At 45.5% G+C, this 25,894-nt stretch overlaps 1 protein-coding gene across 17 annotated transcripts in view; it reads left to right on the top strand.

The window, feature by feature from the left end:
• EIF4G3 (eukaryotic translation initiation factor 4 gamma 3) overlaps window positions 1-25,894 on the top strand; it is a 149,787-nt gene that overhangs the window by 84,017 nt on the left and 39,876 nt on the right. For 12 of the 17 annotated variants that reach the window (XM_087755685.1, XM_087755678.1, XM_087755676.1 and 9 more), the window contains 4 exons: window positions 3,923-4,023; window positions 6,568-6,690; window positions 12,217-12,325; window positions 17,970-18,827. In XM_087755685.1, the coding sequence (XP_087611811.1) occupies window positions 3,923-4,023; window positions 6,568-6,690; window positions 12,217-12,325; window positions 17,970-18,827 (1,191 nt within the window). The remainder of the gene's footprint in view (window positions 1-3,922; window positions 4,024-6,567; window positions 6,691-12,216; window positions 12,326-17,969; window positions 18,828-25,894) is intronic. The other 5 variants (XM_087755689.1, XM_087755674.1, XM_087755677.1 and 2 more) reach the window with 1 other exon arrangement.

A 25,894-nucleotide genomic window follows, 5' to 3' on the forward strand; every position in this document is an offset into this window, starting at 1 on the left:
GTGTGTTTTTCTGTTGTCAGGCTGAAGATTTATAATAGCAAAATGGATTAGCATTTGTTTGAACTTCAAATAGCTGCTCAATTTGGTTGTGTCACAGCCCTTATTATTCACTCCTGAAAAATTCACAATAACAGAGTATTGTTTGTATGAGTGCTTAAGGAAAGGCTGCAACTCACAGTGCTACCCATAATCACATGTGAGCAAGAATAGTGACTATTTCTTATTCCCTGCTCGATCATTATTATTTATTAAGGTATTGTGAATACATCTGGCAGCCCTGGTTTCCATTGAGCTATGCCCTGAATATGTTCACAGCAATACAGCAGTTAACATTTCTTATCCCTGCATTCCTTGTTCGGCATTTAGTGAGGGAAAAGAAGCAGCAGCCTGGTTTGATTCACCGGTTTTAGGCTGCAAAGATCAAGTTAGTCCAGTCCAAGAGTTTGTAACCTGTGAACAGGCTGAAATTTGCCCTTTTAATGGGCAACTCCTGGTCTTGCCTTTTCTGAAGGGAATGGGTTGGGAGATGGCCCAGCCTCGCTGTGTGTGCTGTGGCTGTTTGGCGCACTAGATGCAGTGTATTTTGATGGACTCCTCCAGGTATCGAGCTTCAAAGCTGCACCTAAAAATTCAGAGGCTGCGTGCCCAGTGCTGGGCATCCCTCCTGTCTGCATCTGCCCGGGCCCTCGCTCCCCAGGACCGCACAACTGCCTCAGTCAGGTCCCGGTTTGCAGACCCTGTGTCCATCAGTGTCCCATGACACCTCGCCTCTTGGCAATCATCTTTATGTAAAAGTAATTAAGTCCTTTCTTAATATTTTCCGGCGTGTTGCCATGTACAATATATATCATACTTACATCGCAGTCCCCTGTAAGGTTTTCTGTGGGATCTTTATTTTGATATTTAAAATAGATCAGCTCCTGCAAGCTGTAGTTGAATGAGATGCAGAATTAGGTATCTTGCACTCATGTGTATCACTTTTACCTTCCCTTGCTCATTTATGGGAACATTGGAAAAACCCACAAGGATGATTCTAGTCATCACCCTCTTGTATGGGGATTTTTTTTTTTTAAAGGGTTTTCACCTCTCGATATCAAATTTGAGGTATTTTGTTCAGTCTGATTGCTACCTGCCCACGCGCATTCTGTAATCTGCTGGGGGCAGAGATACTATCAGCTTTCCATGCGGCTTTAGCTGTTGGTATTTCAGAGCGTTGGAAGTGAATGATTACTTTCCAGGCTGAACAATGACAACCCTGTCCGTTGGCAGAATTGCATGTTTGCTCTTCACAAATACAGATTCCTTTCAAAGGGGAGAAAAGCCCCAGTTGCTTCCCTCCTTATCACTTTAAAAGGTCTGCACTCTTTTTTTTTTTTCCTTTCTTTCAATTTTTTTAATTTATTTTGTGTATATAGAGCTAATGGGACTACTCTGAAAGCTTGCCATGAAGCCTTCAAACCTGATTATGCAATTTCTGAATAAAAGGAGAGAGCGCAATTATAAGGCAGCTAGTTCCTGTTTGCTTGTCCCCGAAAAAATAAAAAGAAGAAATATTGCAATGGCTCTTTAAATCTGAGCTGCTAAATGAGGAAATTACCTAGTATTGCTCATTTTTTTTCTGCCGTTACAGGTCTGCTTTCTGCTCGCTTAGTGCCGTTTGTCTGTCTTCACTTCTGTAATTTGGAAAAGGTTCCCTTCCCGTTCCTCTCCACTCCTGAAAGCGCCTGGTTTCTTGCAGGGAGCCTTGTAATCTTTCAGTCCCAGCTTGTATTTAGGTTGCTGCATCTGCAGAGCATCAGTGGGCGAAGCCGGAGCCCTCCGTCACACGGAGCGTTTTCCAGGCAGAGAAGGTTTAGCCGAGGAAGAGGATGGTTGCAGGTTTGCCTGTACTTGTCCGCCTCTCCCTCCTGGTGCTTCCTTGCTATTTAGGTAGGGACTGGAAACGTTCAGTCTCTCAGCAGGCGCTGCTCGTGGCGTTGGGAGACAACTAAATTTACAGTTCAGGCGTGGATCGTGCCGCTGGCAGTGGCCTTTCCCACAAACCTTGGGACTTCGTAGCGAGCGTGGCTGCTAGCCATCAAAATCATCGCAGTTTGGCAGGCTGGAAAGAAGGTGATAAGGGAAAATACTGCAGGAGACAAAACTTGTGAAGATGGACAGTGCATTTTTTTTTTTTTTTTAAACTGTCTCAGTTTTGCAATTTATTGTTCTCTTTTATATCAGTGCATTTCCGTGCATTGGGAAAGACCTCGCAATGATGAATGGAAAGGAGGGAGGATAAAACTTGGGTGCCGCCGAACTGGAAAGGATCAAAAGGCAGGGTGCAGAGCAAAGAGCGTAGCACTGAAAAATGCACTTGGCTTGTTGCCACAGAAGCTATATTTCTTCCCTGAAGTTACTCTTGCTTTTCGGGGTTTGCTTTTCTTAAATTCTCTTTCATAAGGGAAGAGTCCTTCCTTGAGTTAGGCCGTAGCTCGCGCTCTGGCAGGGATCGCGTTACAGGCCATCCGATTAGGTCTGGTTTCTAGGAAACTAAAAATCAAGATAATAAACACAATGCAGGGCTCCCAGGCTTGCTCCTGTCCTCTCGTGTTATCCAAACTCACGTTGCACACCTGGCCAGAGCGTTAGTCGGAAGAGTTTAAGGCTTCATCGCTGTTTTTAAGGTGAGAGGCAGGAGGGTTCCCGCTTCCCGAGCCACGGGGTTAAACCACGACAATGCTGACAGAGACTTTTGTGCCCTGAGGCCGGAGCTGAAGTCACGCTGGCTACCATGAAGTTCAAAATGAAAAGTTTATTGAGTCATTTAGGCCACCTTAATTGCAGCATCCAAGAGTGAATATAGCCGGCTGAGCTTTTAGCAGCCTGGTGGCGGTGCCATGCAATGCTCCCTGCGTTCAGCTGCCTGCCTGCTGTTTCGGCAGAGCAACGTTCTTGTTCTGAGCCTGCAGACGTGGAGCCTGCTCCGAGCTTTTGCTTTCTGGCTCTCGGTTTGAGGAATGCGTCCTTTGAAGTTGCAAATCAGATTGTGCTGGGCTGGCTTCGTTTGCTTTCTTGGATTTTTCACCGTTTGCTTGAGGTAGTAATAACCTCCCATTTTGGTTACGGACACACAATACAGATTTTCATTGCCATTTAAAGGTTAGTTGAGTTGAAGAATAAATCAGATGGCTGCAGATGCAAGTGCAAGCAGGCAGTCCATCTAGCATCCATGCTTAGAAGAAGAAAAAAAAAGCAGCACCATCTCACAAGTTCACCTGGTATCTGATCCACTGAGAGAAGACAGCTCTACTCTGCCGCCTTCGTCGATGTCTGGCACGTCTTTGAAGCGCTCCGTCATTTTGAGCCAGTCTTATTCCATGAAGAAAAACATAATGAAACTATATTGGATATTATGAATGTAATCAACAATGCGGTGTAATTTTGCAATAATAACCGTGGCCATGCTTTTTTTGTGTTGCAGCATGAGAAGAACATTGCTTGTAATTAGATTTTCTGGCTATGCTTCAAAATAGGTTGCAGTTGACCTTGCAAATTCTTTGTAATGGTTTGACTGAATTTCTCTACAAAGGCAAAAAAAAAAAAAAACCCAAACAACAAACCCGCCTGTTTGTCAGTCAAAGGTGTCCAAGGATGGGCCACCTTTCTTTTCATGCCTTGGGGATTTCAGCAGCCTCTCAGAAATGGATGCCCGCGATCGTTTTTGTCTGTTCATGGGGGGATGTCTTGATGGAGTAGCGGCTTCTGTTTTAGTGGAAGCGGGGAAGAGCAAAACACAGACCAGTGACCAGCTGGATGTTAGAAGTTCTGGGTTTTGAAGGGAGGGAGGAGTAGGTGGCCAGTTTTACGTCTTGCACTTGGTTTTGTTTCATTAACGAACTGAATTTTTCACTCTTGTTTCTGTCTTCTTGTCCTTTCCCAGGAACACCTTTCTACCCAAGTCAGCCCGTGTATCAGTCAGCACCCATCATAGTGCCTACACAGCAGCAGCAGCCTCCGCCAGCTAAAAGAGAGAAAAAAACGGTAAGCGATCGTCGCTAACTGGTACGTCCCTTCTGAGAACTGTCCTGGTTCTAAGGTTGAAGGAGACGAGTAATGCTCTTAAGCTTAAAACTGAGCTTTGTCTTCACAGAGAGGCTAAGTCTTACCTTTCACGCCTAAGCGTAATTAAACATTGCGCAATGCAGTCGTGAGATCTCAGCCAGTCAAAAAGGAAAATATTTTTGCTGGTTTTGCAGCGAACATAAATGAAAGCAGGATCATCTCCCCAGACCTGGGATCCTCAGCTGCCTGCGCTGCTGCTTAAGAGTTTTACCGAAGAGCCAGGCGGGAATGAACAAACTCGGATCAGTTTGGGAGAATGTTGGGAATCGGTTCAAATTGACAAAAAAGCAATTGTTCAATATTATGCTTCGGAAAAGGTAGAAAAACAGTAAGTTGTGGACATATTTGCAGGCTTGAAAGAACCTGAGCACACAACATTATCAAAGTAGGGCAGGGGTTTGGAGACCACATTTTCCTCTCTTCCGAATTGACCGGTCAGAATTTGAGACACACAGATTAATGGAATTTAAACCCGTTTGCAGTGGATGATGGTAGGGAATAGTAAAGACACACCAGGTGAATGTAACGTTTAAACAGAAAAAGTTAGGGGCGGACTTGAACCTGTGAATGAATAGCTGATTCTAAACAATTGAAAAGGAAATTAATCTACATCACTTCTGTGTGTGAGAGTGGTTTGAAAACATTACAAGAACTGATTCCTGGGAAAAAAATACGGGACTTTTACACGTCTCAAAACGCAGAATATTTGTATCTTTTGATTTTATAAGGTGATGTGAGATGGCACTTGATTTGGGAAGCTGGAAGAGCTGAACAGTGTGTTAGCTGGGCTTGCAAGAAAGGCTTTTTGTGGCTGCTGTCAGCGAAGGGTGATGCAACTCTTTTGCCACCTCTTCACCGTCCTCTGCAGTCCTGAGGAGTCTCTTTTCAGCATCCAAAACATGACATGGCCAGATCATTGATGCCATTTGAAACGCAAAGACGTTCAGAAACACTCAACTGTGGTTAAGAAAGTTTCATGCCAAGGAAGCCAAGTTCTTTGAAGCAGAAAAGCAAAAGGTTTTTTGAATGCCTGAGATGCTTTTCTCTGGATGTACTATTTCAGTTTGCTAATCTGTGTCGCAACTGAAGAAATGAGAGAAATTAAAGAAAAATTAAATGTATGTATGTACACACACCCGCATGCACCATTAGCTGAGTATTCGAGCACTACAAGCTTTCAGGCAGGGAAAGCGTGTTTTGATGCCCTTGACTGCTTGTCAGGACGAGGAGAGGGCAGGGATTCATGCCAACTCTTAAGTCCTTGTTGCTGTGGTTAATTAAATGTTTTAGCAGAAAAACTCCATCAAAACCAAGAGAAGACCACATCTTGTCAACGTCCTAAGTACCATGTGTGTATATTCATTTGTCTTCATAACCCAAAGAGTGAAGAAGAGATCACACGATGCTGAAATTGATAAATCACAAAACCCTTCTGCAGCTAACGACTTTATACGTTGCTGATTGAAAAGAGCGTGGCGGTTTCCAGTGACCCCCCTGCCCTCGGAAGGGTTATGTCTCTGGGTTTGCTTGCGGTTGTGCGTGGTGCTCGGCGCAACGGGGACGTCTGCGTGCAGTCTATGGAGCGAGTTCAACCAAGAGTTTTTGGGAAGGTGGACAGACAAACGATAGCGCTGTCTTCAGGTTTATGGAAATCTTCAGTTCTTATATTGAAGATTAAATACTCTGTTCCAAATTAACCCAGACAGCTTGGCTGTTCCCCATATTCAGTGACACAGATTGGCTCAAGTGTCAGTTGAGGATTCAAATGAGTGCGTTCTCAAGTGGTTTATTTTGGAAAACATTTTTTCTTCCCATTTTGGGGCTGTGAAGAGACTCAAAAAACATCCTTGTTTCCTAAATGCTGCTGAGTTTCATAGGCCTTTAGTTGTTCTGCTGGTTTCCCTTTCCTCCGCTCAGTATTTTTTGCTCGATTCCTTCTGTTTTGTTGGTATGGCTTTTCTCAACGTGGAAGGGAAAAACAAAAAGAGCTGATTTGCTTTCCCCCCTTTACCAGCAGCTGGGTTGGCAAGGTCACTGGATGTCATAGCAGAGTAAAGCATGGCCTTTTTTTTTATTCTTGCACTTTCCGCTGACTGGCAAGCGTAGTTCTGTAGCTAAACTGCCTGCTAAATTTTCTAAGTTGCAGTAAACTCATTTTCCAGGAGAGACTATATTCTGAATTACAGGGTCGTGCGCTGGAGTGCACATATTTAGACCTAACTGGTGTGGTTGATGAGTGTTTTGATTAAATTAGGTTTTGAGATTAAGGATGACATACCATGCATTTCAAGTTATCGAAGCAAACCGCATTCCAGCGTTCCTGCAGAGCATCAGCTCAACCCAGAGCATCTCCTACCGAATGTAATGGAATTATGTCCTGTCCATGGTCTCCTCTCTGTAAACCCCAAGGACAGTGTGTAACGGGAAGACTTATTTGAATTATTTCTTTGTTCAATACCGTAGATCCGAATCCGAGATCCAAACCAGGGGGGCAAAGATATAACAGAAGAAATAATGTCTGGAGGGGGCAGCAGGAACCCAACGCCTCCCATCGTGAGACCCACTTCCACACCTACTCCACCTCAGGTAATAAAGTGGCCGCGTAGCCTTCTCCCAGTGGTGTCTGCTTTGCTTTGCTGTTTGTTAGAGCCAATTCCTGTATCTTCCATCCACACCACCGACTGCCTCAGACACCTGGATGGTCCTAAATTGTCCATGTTCTTCGAGGATTTTTTTTTATTTTTTTTTTCTCCGAGTTTGGTCATTTTTACCAGCCTGTAGCTTGTAAAATGTGGAGCTGCAGCGCTGCTGCAGGTTCCCCATCCCTGTTTTTTCATCAGCGGTTGTTTTTAGAGCTGATAAAGACTTCTAGTGTTAAAGGAGTTGCTGACAGATTTGTGAGAAATGTGATGTTTCCATTAGTGTCTTGTGCACCTGAGGAAAGTCCGTATCGTGCACATGATTGATTATATACCTTCAATTGCATCACTGTCCATGCTAATGTCTTTCTGCTTTAGTAGTGTTGTTTTAGAGTAACCAGAATGACTGTAGCTCAGGAATTTTATCACAGAGCTTCCAGATTTGGTCTCTGTGTGTTCAACCTTAAAAATGCATTTTTCTGATGTAGGAAAAAGCATAAATATCCCAAACTGACATTTTCCATACCTCGTAAATATCTTCAAAAATCCTTGTCGCACATCTTTGAGTTTCTGACCCCTTCTAAGCCTCTGTGTCCTGCTTCACCTAAGAAGTCCACGTGTAATGTCTGGAAATTAAAGCGATTGGAAATCCAGGTCTGTTCTAGTCCTTTTTGACCCAGGGCCAAAAGAACGCCCTCAGCCTTGCAGACCAGCAGTCCCGACATGAACATAAGTCCACCGTGACGTGGGGCTGGAAGTGGCTGCGTTATCTAATTAGAAGATGATTTCTCTCCTCTGATGAGCTCTTCCCCACCTGGAGCAGGAAGAGGTGATGCCTCCTTGATCTCCCCGTAGCATCGGAGACGGGCAGGAGGTGCTGCCCTCTTCCCAGCTGCCGGCTTGGTGTAGCTGCTGTTTGCTTCATACATCATCTTAGCTCTCCCTCTCTTGTGGGAGAGACGGTGCTAAGCCACAGGCTGCTAAGCTTAACAGTTTTTGAACAATCGGAGAAGAAACTCTTATGGTTTAGCACAAGCCTTGGAAGTTGGCCGTGTTTTGTTGGAGGTCGTTGCCCACTTCTCAGGGGCCTGATCAGAAGACAGTAAATATCAGGAAGGTTCTCCGAGCGACGGGTGGGCTTTAGGTCGGAGCCTGGCTGAGGCTGGGGTGCAACGTCGTCTTCTAAGTTCTTCCCTGTTTAATGTCAGGGACTAGTTTTTGCTAGCTTTTAGGTGAAACAGCCTTTCCTGAGCAGAAACCTTACTTTCCCCTCTGTATCTGGATAGTTTTTCTGCTGACTGTCCTGTGCTGAGGCAGAAGCACAAGCTTGCCTTGAGGCACCCGTTGCGCTGGAGCTTGAGGTTACAGCTGAGCCAGTAGAAGTTTAACTGGGATCACTGAGATGAAATACAAGAGCCTGGCCTGCAGATCTCCCCTCCGCTGAGACCAGTGGGATGGTTATGGCTTTTGGCCGCCCCCCTGATTCAGTCGAATCCTCTTGTCACGTGAAGGCATCACCGTTTGCTTTGGTCACCTGCTTTCTCCTCCTGGTCTCCATCGTGGGCAAGCAGCAGCAAGGCACCGTGCTCGAGCAATTCCCGGCTAGCCGTGGTTTTGCAACAAGGTCTGCAACGCTTGACTGGAAAAAGCTGTTTTTCTGCCAGAGAGTGGTCTGATGATTAGCAACTACAGCTGGAAGGGGAGAAGAGCCGAGAGCTGGCTACATAAAGAATCAATTAAACTTTCCGAGCGTTTTCCATGAGAGAAGATACTAGCGATGTAAAACGTTGGAGCGATCTTCTTCCCGTTACTTCACGCTAAATGACTTTCCCCATTGGAAGTGGGGAAGAGTTGAAAACAGCCAGGGTTTCAGATTGTGTTTATGAATGATGCAGCTAATCCAGGCACTTACCGGCTCGTTTTTGCATTCTGAAATCTATTTTAAGATACTACAATTAAGTGAAACAGGATGAAATAAATGTTTTTCAAGAGGAGGTTAATAAGCATGAATTTTTATCAGCTGTGATTTCAATGCAGAGCACGGCAGTGATGTCCAATCATCTGCTCTAAGTAAGGTATGCAAATACTTCATTGTTTAATATCCAGGCTTCGTTTTGATTAGGTACTTGGAACCACTTTTGTTAATCACAGAAGAGCTCTGAAATAGAGCTCACCAGAAAAAGTTCATTAGTGTAACGTAACTGAAAATTTAAGCCCACTTAAGCCAGGAAATTCAAAGTTATTGTCCCAACAGCATCTCTAATTCAGCTCTTCGGAGCAAGTGTAGTATCTTGGATGATGCCTTAATAACTATGCTCGGTGGCTGAGTTCCAGTGGTGGTGGATGTTATAATTTTGAACAGTCTAAAATGAGTAGACTTTAAATATTCAGCCGTAACTTTGCTTGGAATGCGCTAGGGCTTTTTTGCATTCCCTTTCCCCAGCTGGTAAAAGCTGGGACCAGTCAGCGTGAGCTTCCTATAAAAACGCCTGCCTATTGAAACGAAAGTTTAGGGCAGCTCCTGGCACAGGTGCCAGGGGAGCATCGTTGCTGTCGTCTTCTCCCACCACCCCATGCCATCAAGCCCTGCACGTTGGTTGAACACTCAGAATGCAAACATGCAATCTCCGGGCTTGGTGAAGCATCTTCTAATCAAAGGGACTCCCAATCCAACGATAGTTTAAAAGTATACTCAATTTTAGCAGCACTTTTTTTTGTATTGACTGCCAGTATCTGATTCTCTGATCTCATCATTTAGACAACACAACCACAAAGGAAGAAACTTGCTCCAGAAGTGCGTAGAAGCCACTGCTGTAGACCAGTCCCTGTCACAAATTTTACATTTTTTATAATTCTATAATAAGGCCTGTCGTGTTGCCTGTTTCAAATTTTTCATTTTTTTCCTGTGTATTTGAATTTTTTTTAACTGACCCAAAGAAAACAGAAAACTTTGATAACACAAGCCCGAAGCACCCTCTTCTCTCAGTAGATAAAGTGCTTAACATCAAAAAAATACTGGGCTTGTCCGAAAGATGAGCGTCGCTGCCAAGACTCGAGCCGCGTGGTTTTAGCCATTTCCATGCTTTTCGTATCTCCTGCTTTGCAGTCGGCATCGCTGACCAAAAAGTGCTTTAGGTGGAGTCCTCCTAGCACCTCCGCAGTGCTTGCTTTTAATTGCTAAAATGCTTTAAAGGTTCTGCATAAGAGAAGCTGGTAGTAAGTGGAGATATTATTCATACGTTTCTAGCAGGACGCTATTTTCCACGCTCCGCTTTTTGCTGGGAAGATGAATAAAACCCAGGATCGCAGATTGACTCTGGCTACAGTATTTGCTCAGCACTGACTTACATAGAAGATCACCTTTTAAAGAGTAAGAAATGCTCTAATTTTCCTGGGAAACCTCTTCCAAGTCTCGACGAGTTGGTCGCATTCTGCGTTCGCTCGGTCTGCGGGCCGTGGTAGGATAGAACAACACAGAGCAACTCTTTCAGCACCATAAATCACGAGAGCAATTTTGAGTGGGTTTTTTTTCCTAGAAAGTCCCTAAATGCTCCATTTTGAAGCTGAGAGCCTGTAAAGGTCAGTACTTAAGTACCATTTATATCGCTTTGCAATATCGTTCCCACAAAATAAATGAGTGTTTTCCAAATTTCTTAAGAAAACGTGTTTACTGACCCAAGGAGTTTCTAGGCCTGCAGGTTTCTTGTCTGCTAGTCTCGTTTGGTTCATGTGATTCTTATCACATTCTCTTTTTTCCCCACTGCTTTCATCCATAAATTTTTCATAAAATGAAACTAATGATCCGCTGAGGGTGAGGGAAAAGCGTTCTTGAAACCTGCTCCTTTGTAAAACTGTGTTTTCTTTGGCTTCCTTCAGCTTTGGCTGGAGGTGGGGATGCAGTTCTTCATCCACAGTCCAGACAATCCCATCAGGCTCATTCCTGGAAGAGGAGCAATCCCAAATAAAATTTCAACCCTTCACCCCCCCTTGCTTAGATTTTTATTTTTCCAGATGTGCTTTTTCACTGTCCTCCTTTACCTTTCAGTTGCCTGAAATGGTGACAAATAGTGTATCGGAGATAATCCGCTCTTTATTCTCCACTGTTCAGGTGCAGGAGGTGAAAAAGCTGGAAATAGGAGAAAAAGAGAGTCCCAGGAAGAGGAGCAGATTGCCAGAGAGTTTCTTTTTGTAGGGAAATAAGTTTTATGCGGGTTTCTGATAGCCCGTCCAAAAGAAGGAATGAGACGCCTACGTCTTGGGCGCTCTGCTTTATTCTGATTGTTTAAAAATCCCTTTTCCTGTAGATCTTCTGCGAAGTCGGCATGGGTGTGTAGCTAGATAAGAACAGCCACCTGCAAAAAGCCCTGTGGCTCCCCGCTTTAGAGTATTAAATTTAAATTTAGCCCCGCTTTCTTCTTCGCCTGGTCCCTGATGCACGTTTAAGGGGATTTTGCAGGTGTGAATCGTTGACTTGCCCCATCTATGTTCACTCCAACGTACACAAGGGCTTTACCTGTAAATTTGAGTTTGATATAGTTATTTATAGTCCTGCACAAGGCCTTCATTAGATTCCCCGGTGAGATACAGGAGGGGCGGTTTTTTGTCTTCATCGAACCTTCACGAACAGAAGCGAAGTCATCGTTTGTGCCATTAACGGTGGGAACACGGTTAAAGTATGCGGCCTCTGCGACAGGCCGTGGCTTTTCCAGTCTCGTGACGTTGCTGGTCTTGCAGTTTTGGTTTTATATATAGAAAAACGCAGGCTCACTCCGCGTTGGTTGGGAACCGGCTCCTCCTGCTCTCCTTTAGATTGATGCACAATTGGGTTTATTCTCGTATTACCCAGCAGATACCATCCCTAAGTCTGCTTGTAGAAGGCAGTCAGTGTTTTATAACCAATCTAGATTATTTTCCTGCTGCGATAACAAGTTACTGCGTGTGTGCATAGAGATACATATATGCACTATTCGTACATACGCACATTATCTATCTATAAATAAATATCTAGAAAAACAAATATACGTTAAAATATCTCAGGTGTTTGAAGTAACTGATCAGTTGAGAAAGGAGTCGAGTCCAGAAAGCGACTTAAATTGCGGAGAGGTCCAGGGGTCTTGGTGTGCGTCTGACGTTTTGCAGACTACGCAGAGGAGCATTGCTGCTGCTCTGGGAAGAAGCGTGTGGACAACCAAGTGTGTGAATAACTGTGCTCTGCTGTCTCTTTCTTGCTGTCGTTAACAGTAACCGTCTCTCTTTCCCCTTCTCCTGCCGCCTTTTCCTCCCTCCCTTTCCCATGTACTTTTTGAATTTATTCAATCGGTCTGTGTATCTTTTCTCTTTATTTTCCTTGCCTTTTCTTTTTCTTTTCTCTCCCACCCTCTTCTCCTCTCCCCACTTGCTTGCTTGTGCTCCATGTTGCTAGTTTTTATGTTCGCACGCTCATTATCACCCTTTTTTGTACTTCAAATCCCAGCAGCTGCCCAGCCAGGTCCCCGAGCACAGCCCTGTGGTTTATGGGACTGTGGAGAACACCCATCTCGCTGCCAGCACCCCTGTCACTGCGGCTAGCAACTCGAAGCAAGGTTTGTTGATGGATATTTCCTCCCTGATTATTTTTAGTCTTTTTTTTTTTTTTCCTCCTTTCTTGTTTTAGATTGAATATTTTTGGCGTGGAGACAAGCAGTCAGCAGACATAGGAGGGGAGGGACTTCTTTTCCTCCAGTGGAACATTTTAACAATGTGTTGCTAAGGGAATTAATTGAAATTTGCCAACGTGAAACTGGTTAAAAATAATTTTAGCCAAGCTTGTATGTCCTTAACGTTGTTTCAGAGCACCTAGAAGCGTGAACCTCTTCTCGCCTGCGTGCCACCCTTCAGAAACAAGTGTGTTGTCAGTAAAATGCTCTTAGCCAGAGAGGCTTTTATCATGTGGACGAAGAGCCACAGTGATGGCAGGTACCCAGAGCATCATATGGCTCCTCCAGAGCTGCTTCTGTCCTGTCCTACAGGACAAGGGCGATTTTAATTAGGGGAAAAGAAAAAGTTAGCGTGCAAAGATTCTCATAACAAACTTTTCTGGCTTTAGTGAAAATGGCACGGATGGAAAAAGTTTCTTAAAGTGATTACGTTTCCTTCTCATATCTAGGAATATACATTTGGAGGGAGGTTTTTTAAACTGTTCAAAGAAAAGGTGTCCCAGGAGGGAGGATGGAGTGTGCCAAGTCTCTTCCCACACTGAAATTTTATAGCCACCCAAAAGCCATTAAAAAGCTGTAGTTAATAATGTGTACGCTGCCGTCAGTTAACGGCCTTGGTGCTGTAATACAGAGTTGACACCGCTGTTCGCTTCGCCACGAACTTTGAGCTTTGAGCCTGCCGAGGTTTTTTTCCCAGAGTATTTGCTAGAGGAAAACTAAGCCCCTGAGAAGCACAACTCCAGAAAAGAGGGGGGAAAAAGCTGCCTGTGATGCTTCGGATGTCACGGATCCAAATAGCAGCACGGTCGCTGCTTGAGAGTGAAGGGAAGTATCCCTGAAGCTAATTCGTATCAGATTCTAAAATGTACTGAAAATGTTGCTCTTTTACAGCCATAGCGTAGACTTCAGGGTTTTACCTCCGTGAAAACGCTTCCACGGATACATCCCTAGACTTCTGCTGTGTCTAGAAATGGTTGAAAAGGGACCTTTTGGAGATCGTCTGGTCCCACCTCCCACTTGAAGCGGGCCTATGGCTTTGTCTAGATCTTTGTGCAAAACATAGACCTCTCTGTCACCTGAAAAAGTCGTGAGTAGGTTTAACATACATCAAACCGACTGCGATTGCGCTCGCTGCCGTGCGTTGCTGCTCAGCCCTGGCACAGCCGCGTTCCCGGTCTGTGTCCGTGTCCCCCCTCTGCCGACATCCCCAAGTCCCGCTCGCTGCCAGGGACGCGCTCCGAGCACGCCGAGGTGCCTGGTGGCACCGGGGCTCCGACAACTGACGACCGCGATGCAGGCACCACAATGCATCTGCCCTTTCGAGCAAGTTGGTGCTGAACCATAAAATCCAGCACTTTACATCGCAGTATTTCAACCCTGTGTACGTGTATTTCCAGGACGAGCAAGTCTTCTCCTGCTTCTCTCTCTCTTTAACTTAATCCCTTCGTAGGCAACTGTAAGTAAACTGGAAGCGGTCTTTATTTAGTTAGTTACACAGGTCTGACTCTGCTGGTTTAAATATAAATCGGGGCTTGAACTGGAATTTAACCCTGATGAGCTTTCCTGTGTTTATCTCCGTTCCATCCCAGAAAGATTCAAACATTTGTTCCAGTCCAAAAATTGCTAAAGAGCACATTTATGTAAGCATTGCAGAGAAAAGGCGAGCCCTGAAATAACACCGTTAGCGTTCGACTGTGGCCGCGGGGCGGGGGAGAGCAGCGGTGGTGTCGGTCGCAGGACAGAGCCACTTAAAGGTGAAGGAGGTTTAGACACCGTGAAAATGATTTATTTAAGCCCCCCCCCCCAAGTCACATCTTTCCAGAAATACATGCCAAGCTATCAAAATGGTTTTTCACTTTGTGCCTGATGTTGGGTTTTTTTTGTTCCAGAATAAAAATAGTCACAGGTAGGGTTGCATGGCTTTCTTAAGCAAGTGTTTATTAAAACCAGTATTATTGCTTCCCTTAAGACCCCTCCACCGTGTTCATCCCGCGGACCGGATTCTGCCTTGTGCCCTTCGCCTCGTGCGCTCGTTTGCATCAGTTGAAATTGGGTAGAAAGCTATCATTCTAGTTTTGTGATACTCGGCGATCGTTGCGCAGTTATTTATAACTGCGCGCAGCCTTTGGCCCGTTCGCTGCGCTGGGGATGGGGAACGGAGCGCGTGTGCTGTGCCGGCTGGCCCGGCCTCTGTTATTTCTCGCTGCGAGGATCTGCAGTCCCTGTTATTTATTTTTGCGTTGAAGTCATTAGCGAGGCTGAATTTGGGATCGCGTTGCATTTAATGTCCTTGTTTTGTCTTTAAAAGACAAACATTTGGCATTTGCTGCTTTTAAAGCAGCTTCTGGCTTTTCAGGCTTCAAAATTCACATATGATTTGGAGGAATATAGGAATTGCTACTATAATACCTTGAAAAGTGGCATTACTTAGGGGCAAGCAGTTAGCTGCCGTTCCTATAGGTGCCTCTGGAGCGTATATATCAGCCGGGCTGCAGAAGGGGAGGATATTGCTGGAGAATTTAGGTCAAGCCGATGGCAGAGCGTGCAGGAACCGGGCTGCAGGCCAGGCCGGTGCAGAAGTTGTAATGGGGTATAATTGTGCATGAAATCAGAGCTGTACGCGGTTACTGAGCTTGCACAGGTTCGGGGGGATGTTTGGCGTATTATTTTTTTTTTTTTTTTTTTTTAAACCTCTTTCCAAATCCTGCAATATATCGGACATGGAGAATGTATAACACGGTTTGTGGAAAACAGATTAATGTCAGATCCCAAAGTTTGGAAAACTTTCAGCCCCTCTGCTGACACGATGACTCAGTAACGTGTGCTCCAAAATCTGCCTGCGAAGCCAGCGTCGGTACCGCCTCGCGAATGTTTGCATCGGGACAAAAGATGGAAAAATGGCAGCAAGCCCAGCGATTCTTTTCAGATAAACACCACGAAGCAGAAACAAATTCCTGTATCCAGTAAAATCTTCCCCATCCGCTGCTCTGGGCAGTCTCGGCCGCCGCGACCACCCAGCAACCCAGCTCCCTCTCTACGTTTAATGTCTTTGCATGGAGGAGATAGCAAGCGTCCGTCCTGCTGAGCTTGGAAAAGTATTTCTAATGAAGAGTAATTTTGCAAGATTTGTATTTATCTGGAGATTTTAAAAAATATCTATCGATGGAGCAAGCTTTCCTCCTGAACAGCCTAGCGCTTCCAGTACATACTTTCTAAATATAATGTGAGGAATGATCTTGGCGTATTTAGGAAGAGAAGGGATCTGATTCAGCTTGGATGAATTGCATTGATTTTTGTTTTCCCTTTCCAACTGTATGCGGTTTCACGTGACTGTTTGTGTAATAGCTGGCAGGGATGAATATTCCTTTGCCAGGACTTTGAGATTTGTTTTCCGTGATGTTTGGTCAAGTTAAGATTTACTTCATGTTAGCCAAATCTGCTCATCATTCTTCTGAACCCCCCCCGCCTCAAATTACTTTTCTCCTTGAATTTTGCACACGCAGCCTGTATCGGTGGCTAACTTATTCCCCAAATAAGGGGAAGAAGAAAGAAGTGTTTAAGAAATGAAGTGTAGAAGAAAGTGTGTTTAAACCACTGCTTTTAAAATGCAGTTGTATACTTTTGCTGTGTTTTTTATCTCTCAGAATGTTTTTCTAGACGCTTCAAATGCCTTTTTTTTTTTTTTTTTTTTTTGAGCGATCTCATTTGACTCAAGGGAGAGAATATCCAGGCAGTTGTTTATAGCGAGCTGTAAATGTCAAGAATGCTCCATGAGTTGTCTGCAAAGGATGTTCCAGAAATCGGAGGTGACGCGTTTTCTTCTCTAAACCAGTTCCTGGGTCCTTTTTTCCTCCATGGAGCCTTCAGAATCAAAATCAGCTGTTGGGATGCTCTCTCCCATCTTTTTTCCTCATTTGTCATCCTCATGCAAAGCCGTCTCCCTACGTGCCTCATTACGTTGATAAACTACTGCTTTGGCCCCGGTCCTCGCTGTAACGCTGCTGGGGCTGTCGACAGCTGGAAGCAAAGTTCTTCGTTGCTCCAGCTATTCCTAAAGGCGGGACTTGATGCTCCAAGCGGTTTCAGATGGGTTCTCCTTCAAAAACCCTTTCCCTTCAGCCTATTTGTTGCATAAGCCCCGAATGGAAAGCCAGCGGAGCTGGGAAAGACCAAGCAAAGCCATAGCTCTTCAGTTGTAGCTGAATGTTGATGATTTGGAGTTGGTTGTGGCCTTCGGTTTCCTCATCTGAACAGCAGGGTTTGTGCCTCTGGCTTTTCCAGAATTACTTTTTGCTGTCGTGGCAGTGTCCCGAAGGATTTCCCTGTTGCTTCCGTGCTCAGAAAGCCTTGGGGAATTTTGCATTCCCGGAGCGGAGCAGAGCTCCCTCCCCGAGGACAGATGAAGCCGACCTCCTGGGACCTGGGCCGCTGAGTCCCGGCCACCTGTGTGATTGACTTGGAGCGGTACCGGCCTCATCCGTCTTGCAGAGTTGTAGCACAGAGGCACTTTGCAAAGCAAGATCTTACAGTCTCCATCTTCTCGTCACATCGGAGGTGGGAGAGGGTCTTTTAGGATCTTGGCTCGTGTTTTGTTCAAAAGAAGCGGGGAATAAGTGTGTTAAATGGAGTTGCAGCAGAGCTTTGGGAGCTGCGTGATGGCCGGGGCAGGGATGCTATTGCAAAGCCTGTTGCTGATGGCGGGAGAAGCGCGGGGCCTTCTCTGCACGTGGTAGCTCGGGGGTTGGTTTCAGACGGATGCGCCGTTCCCCGTGCTTTTCCCACCCTGCTCGATACCCTCAGCCCACAAACATCAAGAGGTCGTGATGCTGTTCTTTGGTGGCGGCTGCGATTAAATCCCTTTTGGGTTTCCTTTCTTTGGGAAAAGGGATCTTTGCTGAAATTTAGAACAAAAAAAAGGGGGCTTGTGTCCTTAGTCTGGTGTGCTGGAGGGTGATGGAGTTGAGAAATAACAAGTGGAAAAATAACCTAGATGCATCTCACGTAATAGTAACGGCGTGACACGCGGCATGCGTGAAGGAACGGCCCGTCATCAGTTGTGGAGCAGTTCCCCCATTTACAAAGGGGGGAACAGTGGCAGGGACTGGCTGCAGGTTGCCGGTGCCTGGTACAACCCCAGGCTCCTTTGAGGCAGAATCCAACTGAAGCATATTTTTATCTTCTCTAATTTCTGTCAAGAAAAATTCTATTTTCAGCAGCAGTTTCTGCAAAAAATCCACATTTTGTAACATACTTTTGCGCCTTTGCTGTAAAGGAATGCCGTTTACTTTTTGCATTCAGAAAATTAGAAGCAGCGGTTACATGTTCAGATTTGCCAGCCGCGGGTTGTCTGGACTTTCCCTTCGGATGCCAAGGTTAGCGTCAGGTGTCTTCCTCGGAGCTTGTCGAACAGCGGGTGGGATACAGGCAAGGGGAACCAGGGGAAGCAGCCACAGATAGATACAGCGAAGGAGAACGGAGTTGACTTGCTGTTTGTAACGTTGCCTTTTTTTTTTTTTTTTTTTCCCCCCAGAAGAGAAGCCAAAACCAGATCCAGTATTAAAACCTTCTTCTCCAGTCCTCAGACCAGAGCCTACTGGGGAGAAAAAAGATCAAGCTGGCCAGACAACCGAGGCCACCTCAGTGGAAACCCCACCAGAACTTCCTCTTGCTCCATCGCCGACCCCGGCCGCTCCCGTCGCAGTTGTTTCTACTGCTGCCGCTGCTGCTGTTGTCGCCGTTTCTAGTAAATCCACATTCACAGCTGACTCAGAGGAGAAATGTGAACTCGCTTCCCCAAAAGAGGAGGCAATGCCTATATCTAATGCCGCACCCTGCACGGACACATCAGACCCTTCGCCAGCAGAAGAGGCTGATGCCGAGGTGTGCAAGGAGCCTAGTAGTGTAGCATCTAGTGATATTCCAGTGACTGCTAGTACTAATCTAATTAATGAAATGAACGGAGTTAGTGAAAAAGTAACTGCTGCAGAGAGCGTAGTAGATGTAGCCCAGGCGGAAGTTGCGCCATTGACTGTTGAGTTGGAGACACCAGAAGCACCTCCAGCAGAAGTGGAAAGCGTGCCATCTTCCAGTGCTCTTCACACTGCTCCCTCTCCTCCTCCCACCCCACCTCCCACCCCTCCGCCTCCTTCTCCTCCCGTTTCTGTTGCTGCTGCTGCTGTTACCACTACAACTCCTTCTCCACCTCCTCTTCCATCTCCTAGTGCCCTCCCTGTTGTTCAGGGAGATTTAGAAGGAGAGGAGACCACAAGAACTGCTCTTAACGAAGAGGTAAAAGATACTGAAAAGAAGGAAGAGACAGAAGCAGATGGGCAACTGGAGGAGAGCACCGAGGCTCAGAGTTTAAACTCGAGCAAGAGTCCTGTCCCAGGTAAGCGTTTGGCACCGTGGTTGCGTGCAGTAAGCTGGAGGATGAAGCAAAGGGGTCTTTGGGGTTGTTCTTCCATCAGATGTTTCCGTTTCTATCTGCTAAAAACAAAAATCTGATCGTGCTGCGTGACCGTTGTTGTGATTGCGAAATGCCACTCTTGGTTTGCAGGGACAAAACAAACCCTCGTAATTGTTCATAAAAGAGGTGGCCGGCTCGGATTCGCGTCCCAGGCTTGGCTGGGTTCATGTGAGCTGCCAGCGTTTTGCTTTCACGCTGATGCGGGGCAGCGCTCCCAAGTGCTGTTAACGGGGGAATTCAAAGCACGCTGCTCTCGTTCTCTCCGAGCCGATGGTTTGACGACCTGTTGCTCTGGATTGATCCGCCTGCACCTAAACCAGGTTAATATTCAGACCTCGAAGCCCTCTGGGCGAACCTCCTGAGCCAGCCGTTTCTGGAAACCCGTGGGGTGGGTTTTTTTCCAACTATAAAAACTGTGTCATGGTGCTACCAGATGTGGGTAAATGAAATGGACCATTAAAGCTCTTCCAAACGACTGAAGTAGCCAGTGTCACGCACCTCAATCTGCCCAGCCTTAATTAACGACGCATCTGGTTTTCCGCTGCAAAAGTAAGGCGTAAGCGAAATTTCCCCTTCTCCTCGCTCGGCTCGGCCGTTCTCGTTTCACTGTTCTTGAAACTTTCAGAAAACGAGGTGCTTTAGTTCGGGAGGCGTAAGGACTTGTTACGGATTACTAACAATGGACACTTCTGTAGCTGTCTTCTAAAATCCAGGCTGTTTCTCCGCGTGTTGTTATCTGCCTTTGGTTTCAGTGTCCTGTCGCATCGCCGGTTTAGCATTTGATGAATTAATACAGACCACTGTCTTTTTATTTGCTGTATTTTCTGTAGAAAACTGCTTTTATTTCAGGACTTCCTGGAAATGAAACTGTGGAAAAGACGTTAAATCAATCAATTACTTGTATTTAGCTGCTGGAGGGAGTATAATGGTGGCTATTATGCACGCCTAGCAGTGTTAACGCATTTAAATGTGTCGCATCTTTTATACCCTGTTTTGCAGTCCTTTCAGAGCTGTGAAGCTGAGGTTGTTTATTTAAATATATCCTTTGAATCTGGTGAAGTTTGGACAAGAAACAAAGGAGAAACAGTAGGTTGTGATTTGGGTTTTGTTTTTAAAAAAGTAACATCTAAAATAGGTTTGGGTTTTTTTAGTTTATTCTTTCATAAGCAAGCGATAGATGTGTAATGGCATCAGTAGCATCGAGGGCCGCACTCTGCTGTGGATTAAATTAAATGAAAAGCTGAGAGTGGCCTTGTTCCAGATTTGTGTAGTGCTGCGCTAGGTCAATGCGCTGGATCTTAACTAAAATCCAATATCTAGAGAAGATCAGAAAGATCCCTTCACTGTACCAGCCACAGGGTTTTGGTTTTTTTTCCCCTGTTAATCTTTTTCAATTTTTATTGTACTCGGGTGCTTTCACTGCCCTGGCACTTGTTGTTCTTTCAGTCTGAGCTGCTTCATAACACAAATTAATTTCCTTACAAAGCAGAGAAATGGGACTCTCTCTGTAAATAAGGTTTTACACAGCCAGGTTCCAGCTTGCAATATTATTGCTTGCTTTGTAATGTCCTGTAGTTTAAATTAAAAAAAAATTCACTTACAGTGTTAATTACGCCGAAGATTAATTTTAATGCTCTAATGTCATTAGGCCAGACAGCACGCATTAGCCAATAGATTGGCTTTGGCAACAGAGAAACAAATATTTCTCAAGTCACGTAAAAGACGAGTTGAAACTCTGATTACTGTTGAATGCTCAGTACTTCAGGGAGAGCAAAATACTCTCCGAGTCAGGTTTTTTTGTGCTTTACCCCTTCTTTAATGATGTTTAACTGTATTGCGTTTCTCTGCCAGCCTTTTTCTGAGCAACGCTTTTCTAATTCTTCCTCGGGGAGAGGAAGAGAGACGTAAATAACGCAATCCGAAGGTGACTGCTAATTCAGGCGTCCGTCTAGGCTGAGCGAGGAATTGCGTGTCTGCCGTCCGCTGGAGAGCACGGATGCTGAACTTCAGGAGCAGGGAGAAAGGGCTGTACTATTATTATTTTTTTTTCTTGGACTAAAGGCCAAGAGTCTTTCTTTATCATCTCTGGAGATAACGATAGAAATTGGGATAAGGGAAACTTCTCAAACACGTGGTGGTAAGCATGAGCTCTGTGACTTTTAACAATCTCTCTTTGGGGTTTTCAGCAGAAGCATGTACTATTGCAGAGCAGTTTGGTTGGCCACAAATCATACCGCTTTATTCCCTTTAATGGTAGCTGATCTCATTTCACTGGGAGACTACGCCGACCCAAGACCTCTAAGAATAATCTAATTGCTGCAGCACTTACTGCTGAGTGTCCTTTTCATAATTATAATCCGGCCTGCCTAAAAACGGGAGGCTTTCTGAAGGAGACGCTCATCCACCTCCTCCCTGCCGTGGCGGGGCGGTACTGGTGAGACTCGCGGGTGTATCCCCTATTTTGCGATGGAGGCGACAGCTTTTCAGGGATAAATGAAATTACTTGCTTGTTCCTCACGTGCTTTACAGATTACACCCTCTGCCTAACAGTCAGAGAAACAATACTTTTTTTTTTTTTTGCTCCATCAAGCTCTGTACAGAGAGAGAAGCAAACATGTTCAGACCGCAGAGCCTTTCCCTTAAATGTCTTTATTCTCCAGCGGTTCTTTTTTACAGCTCAAGAAAATGAATTTTTCCGTGTTTGCAGGAAGAGCCCGGGGCTGAGCAGAGCTGACCCTTTGGGGATCCAGGGAAACCTCTGCTCTTTCTTTTCCACTCCCATTAGGTCTCCACCAGATTTCCAAGGTCAGAGGATCTCTACAGGAGCACCTGTGTTGTGTTCTTATTTTGCAGAAATTGGAACGTGCTTGGTTTTCCCTTTTATTTTACACTATATTCTATCTACTCTTAATGTCTTAAGTTGTATTAGCCTGCATAATGAAGAGAGCAATTTTAGTGGTTCAGTCTCAATGTCTGATAGCAGCCGGTTCATCCGTAGCCCGCTCGTCAGCATCATTGGTCTTGCTTATAATCCCCTACAAAATGGGGAAGATTTGGTGGCTTTCAGAGCAGTAAAGCACTGAGAACTGCAGTTTTTCATCCTGCAAGCAGGGTGTCGTACCTGGGTGTGTGGGTTCTTGCTGCTGACTGTGTTTTGGTCCTGAGCTTTCGGCAGAATGGGGGTTAGAGGAGACACCTTCACCCTCCTGCGAGCGTGCAGGCAGCCGATCTCGTTCCCGCCTGCTCAGGAATGGTTATCTTGAGGTTTTCAGGATGGGCACAGCTGTTATCTGCAAAGGGCAAGAGCACACAGCTTTTAAAATAATTAATTCCTACTCATCTTCATTACAAGGAAAAAAAAATACAGATATTATCAAGAGAAGAACCAGGCGCTCAGCCTGCGATCCTTACTAAAACCATTGCTCCAGCTAAAAGTCATCAACGATGCGCAGTTGCTTTTGTTATTAAATTCTGGTTTTTCTCTAGTAGCTTTGCCAGCTGCGGTGAGGGACCAGCACTTTTTGGGGGAACAAAACAGGAAAAGTTTTGTTGGTGGAGCGGAATTTCTAAAGAAGACGGAGCTACCAGAGACTCGAAGCCTTTAGGACATGCTCTGAATGCCCGCCTTTGATGTAATCTTTCTATCATGGCTATTACGAGAAGCAAAGAGGAAAATAAGAGATTGATGTCTGTCCCAGGCAGAACTCCTAGGAACCTAGGAAGCCAAAAGAGCTTAATACGCACTGAATTCAAAGGGCTGTTTCTTGCAGAGCTAATTTATGAGACGTATTTCAATATAAAGTAGCCCAGCTCACTGCGAGTCCCTGGGTTTCTTAGCTGTGGAGGCTGTAACAAGCGGCTTGGGGCAGTAATTGGAAATATCTTGGAGAAATACCTCCAGCACCCGAAGCCGGAGAGCTGGAAACATAAATCAGGTAGCGCCTTTTGCTTGATTTGCTGCCGTAGCCCACTGGAATATATTTTCTTTCCCATGAGCTGTAAGGCGATGGTGAGTGTCTGCTTTGGTTTTTAATGGCACGTTGGCTAAAAAATAGAAATAGAAGAGCTGGTATTAATTTATGCTTAGCAGTTGGCACCCACATCAGAGAGGAGAATGCCTTCTCTGTCTCGCCTGATGGGCTGGGGACTCGCTGGGGTTGGTATCTCCTGCAGAAAGATGTTCTGCTGAAGAACATGATGTCGCTGCAGAAATGGGTCTGCTGAGCAGATTTCTCCAGTGGTGACGTTATCGCGGGTAACGATGCCCAGGATAGTCTGGAAAGAAGGATTTTGTTACTCTTTCCAGTCCTACGGCAGCTAGAGGATTTAATTTGGTTGAGCTTTGCGATGCAGTTGTGCTTCTGTTATAATTCAAATTATAAAAGAGAAGGGGAATATCTTAAGAAAGAATTAAAAGAGCAGAAGTAATAAAGTACACAATACTTAGCAAGGACATAAAAATGAGATGTGACCTCTAACGTAGATCAGTATTGTCGCTCCTGTTCTCCCTCTTATTTTTGTACGCAGCAATAAGCAGAGAGCTCAGCAGTGCGCTGGGTCTGCTGGTGTCCCTTCTCCAAGGGACAGACATTACCACCTAACGCATCCAAGTGGGCTGAAAACAAGCTCTGGAAATGTGTGAATGCAGGCAAAAATGAACCTCCATTCGAGAACAAATTTGATTATTGGTGTGCGCGCAAAATACTTAATTTGGGGGGGACGGGAAAATTGAGAGAAAGACCCGAAGTGTCCGAGACCTCCCTTGCCGAGAGCCAAACTATACGCGTTAGGTTTTGGTTTCCCTACGGCTCATGGAGTGCCTCGCGGCCGAAACTCGATTTTCAGATAGCACAGATCGCGCCGTTGTCCCGGTCGGGTTTGGGGTTTGGGAGGGTTGGCACCTAAACTCACTTTAATTTTCTCAGCAGACATTAGCATAAATTCTCCTATTGAGTCAGTTCCTGTAGCAGAAATGAGAAGTCAACAGAAAAAAATCCGATGTCTGCTATTTTAAGAGGGGGAAAAATTGAGCAACGTCTCTGGAGATCTCACCGGCATACCCCGGTCAGCTCTGAAATACGGCCGGGTGTTAGTACGGAGTTACAGGCTGCAAAACTACGGGGCTAAGCGAAGGCTGCTGCCGTGTCTTGGGATTAAAGGCAAGTGTCCGGGCGAGCATCCTCACGCAGGGAAGCCTCAAAGCAGGAAAAGGATCTGCACGATTAAAACAAAGGCAAAAGCTGGGAGACTCGGCAGGATCGCGTCCTTTCTGTAGCTTGCTTCTGCCAAAAAAAGGTGAAAAAAAAAATCTATCATTTGAGAAGCAGGAATGATAACATCCTGAGAGTTGAGGAAGGAGACACTCCAAACCTTTGCCAACCCCAGATCCGTGACCCTGAGTTTGCTTCTGTGTGTTTATAAATGAAATGCTCTTTTACACCATGGATGTTTTCCATAGCGTGGTTTGAGCTTGAGTGGAGTGAAATTCTGTCACGTTAAAAACTTTGGGGTTGATCAATGAAATTACTTGGCTGTGGCAGTATTTAGGTCGTTACTGTGCAGATGTGACCCACTCCTTGAAGAAATCCCCCAAAAGCGTGGAAGCAGCATCGCCAAACAAGAAGGCATCGTATCGTGGCAGTGGGGCTTGATGTCCAGCCTTAAAACAGCGGGTTGACTTTTGAAAACCACTCAGTCTTCACTCAATTTTAGCAGCTTTCATGGTGGAGGGAACTGTGGAGCCTCGCTTAGGTCCACGCTTTGCTAAATCACAGAAATTACCACCTGCGTGGACGCCTGGTCCTTACCCAACCCTGAATTCACGCCAAGATGGTGAGAATAACTCGGCTGCTCTTGCGAGGGTGCGGCGAGCTTCTGTTAGCAGTAAGAAGAGCTCATCCCCGGTTGTGTAAGGCAAAGCCATTTTGCAATCTGTGCCTCTGCTCTCCTTTGAGCCCCGGGAAATTCAGGGTTGCTGCTGGGGCTCTGCCCTGCTCTTCAGGCGTCTCGGCAGGGTGCTGCGATGGATGGGGCCTGCGGGACTCGGAGTTCGGGAGACTCGGATGATTTTTCCAGCTCTTCCGTGAACCATCAGCTCTGTGAACGACCGGAGGATGTTTGAATATTTGAATTAGACTTCTTTTTTTATTAACCTTTGCTTTCGTGGCGTTTAGCATGAAGATGGAAACCTTTTATCGCGACGATAGCCCCTGTTGCGCTCCGGGTTGGGGCCAGCATGCCGAGCGGAGCGATTCCCGCAGCCCGGTGTTCCTGCAAGTCCAGGGTCGCCCTCGAAACAGCGAAACGCTGTTAAGAAGCCGCCGAGGCTCCCCCGTATCTTTTGGGGCAGTGGGAATCTAACAAATCCAGTTTCCTCTTTGCTCGTAGGAACAAAACAGGCCATTATTAACACCCTTTTCCTTTATCCGTAGCCGAAGAGCCTTTTGACATCGTATTTTATTGCGATAAGTGCACGCTGTGGGGTTTTTTCCATAGGATCTGCTAGAGACCAAAGGCTCAAGCTGGAAATCTGTTTGCAGTAAACTTCAGTCACAAAATCAATTCTGTTTACGCTCTGTGTTGAATCTGCATATGTGCCTGGTATCTGAATTTAAGTGGTGCAACAAATTAATTTTTGCAACAAATTACAAGCATATTGGATTAATGGGTCTGTCTCCTTGATATATTGTGTGGTTTCTTTTACCCTGCAGGGGGAAAAAGACGTGATTAGAGTGAATCACTGCTGATCTTCGAAATATTATATGGTGTTTTCTTTGAATCAGTTGGCCAGGGAATTTAACGAATGGTGGAGCTGTTAACCTGCCTTTAAATTGAAATATAAATCCAGCTCAGGAGAGACAGTAGTGCTGCAAGATTGAAGGAGTTGTCCTTTTGGATGAGATACTGGAATTTTTGGCCTGTTTATGGTTCTGGTCCAGCTGAAGGTTAATTCTTATACTATTCCTTGAGAAAAATAAGTTGAGAACAAC

Source organism: Nipponia nippon, unplaced genomic scaffold, assembly GCF_047370975.1.
Source record: "Nipponia nippon isolate SJK-2023a ecotype South Korea unplaced genomic scaffold, ASM4737097v1 scaffold_19, whole genome shotgun sequence".
In the NCBI taxonomy this organism is placed as follows: domain Eukaryota; kingdom Metazoa; phylum Chordata; class Aves; order Pelecaniformes; family Threskiornithidae; genus Nipponia; species Nipponia nippon.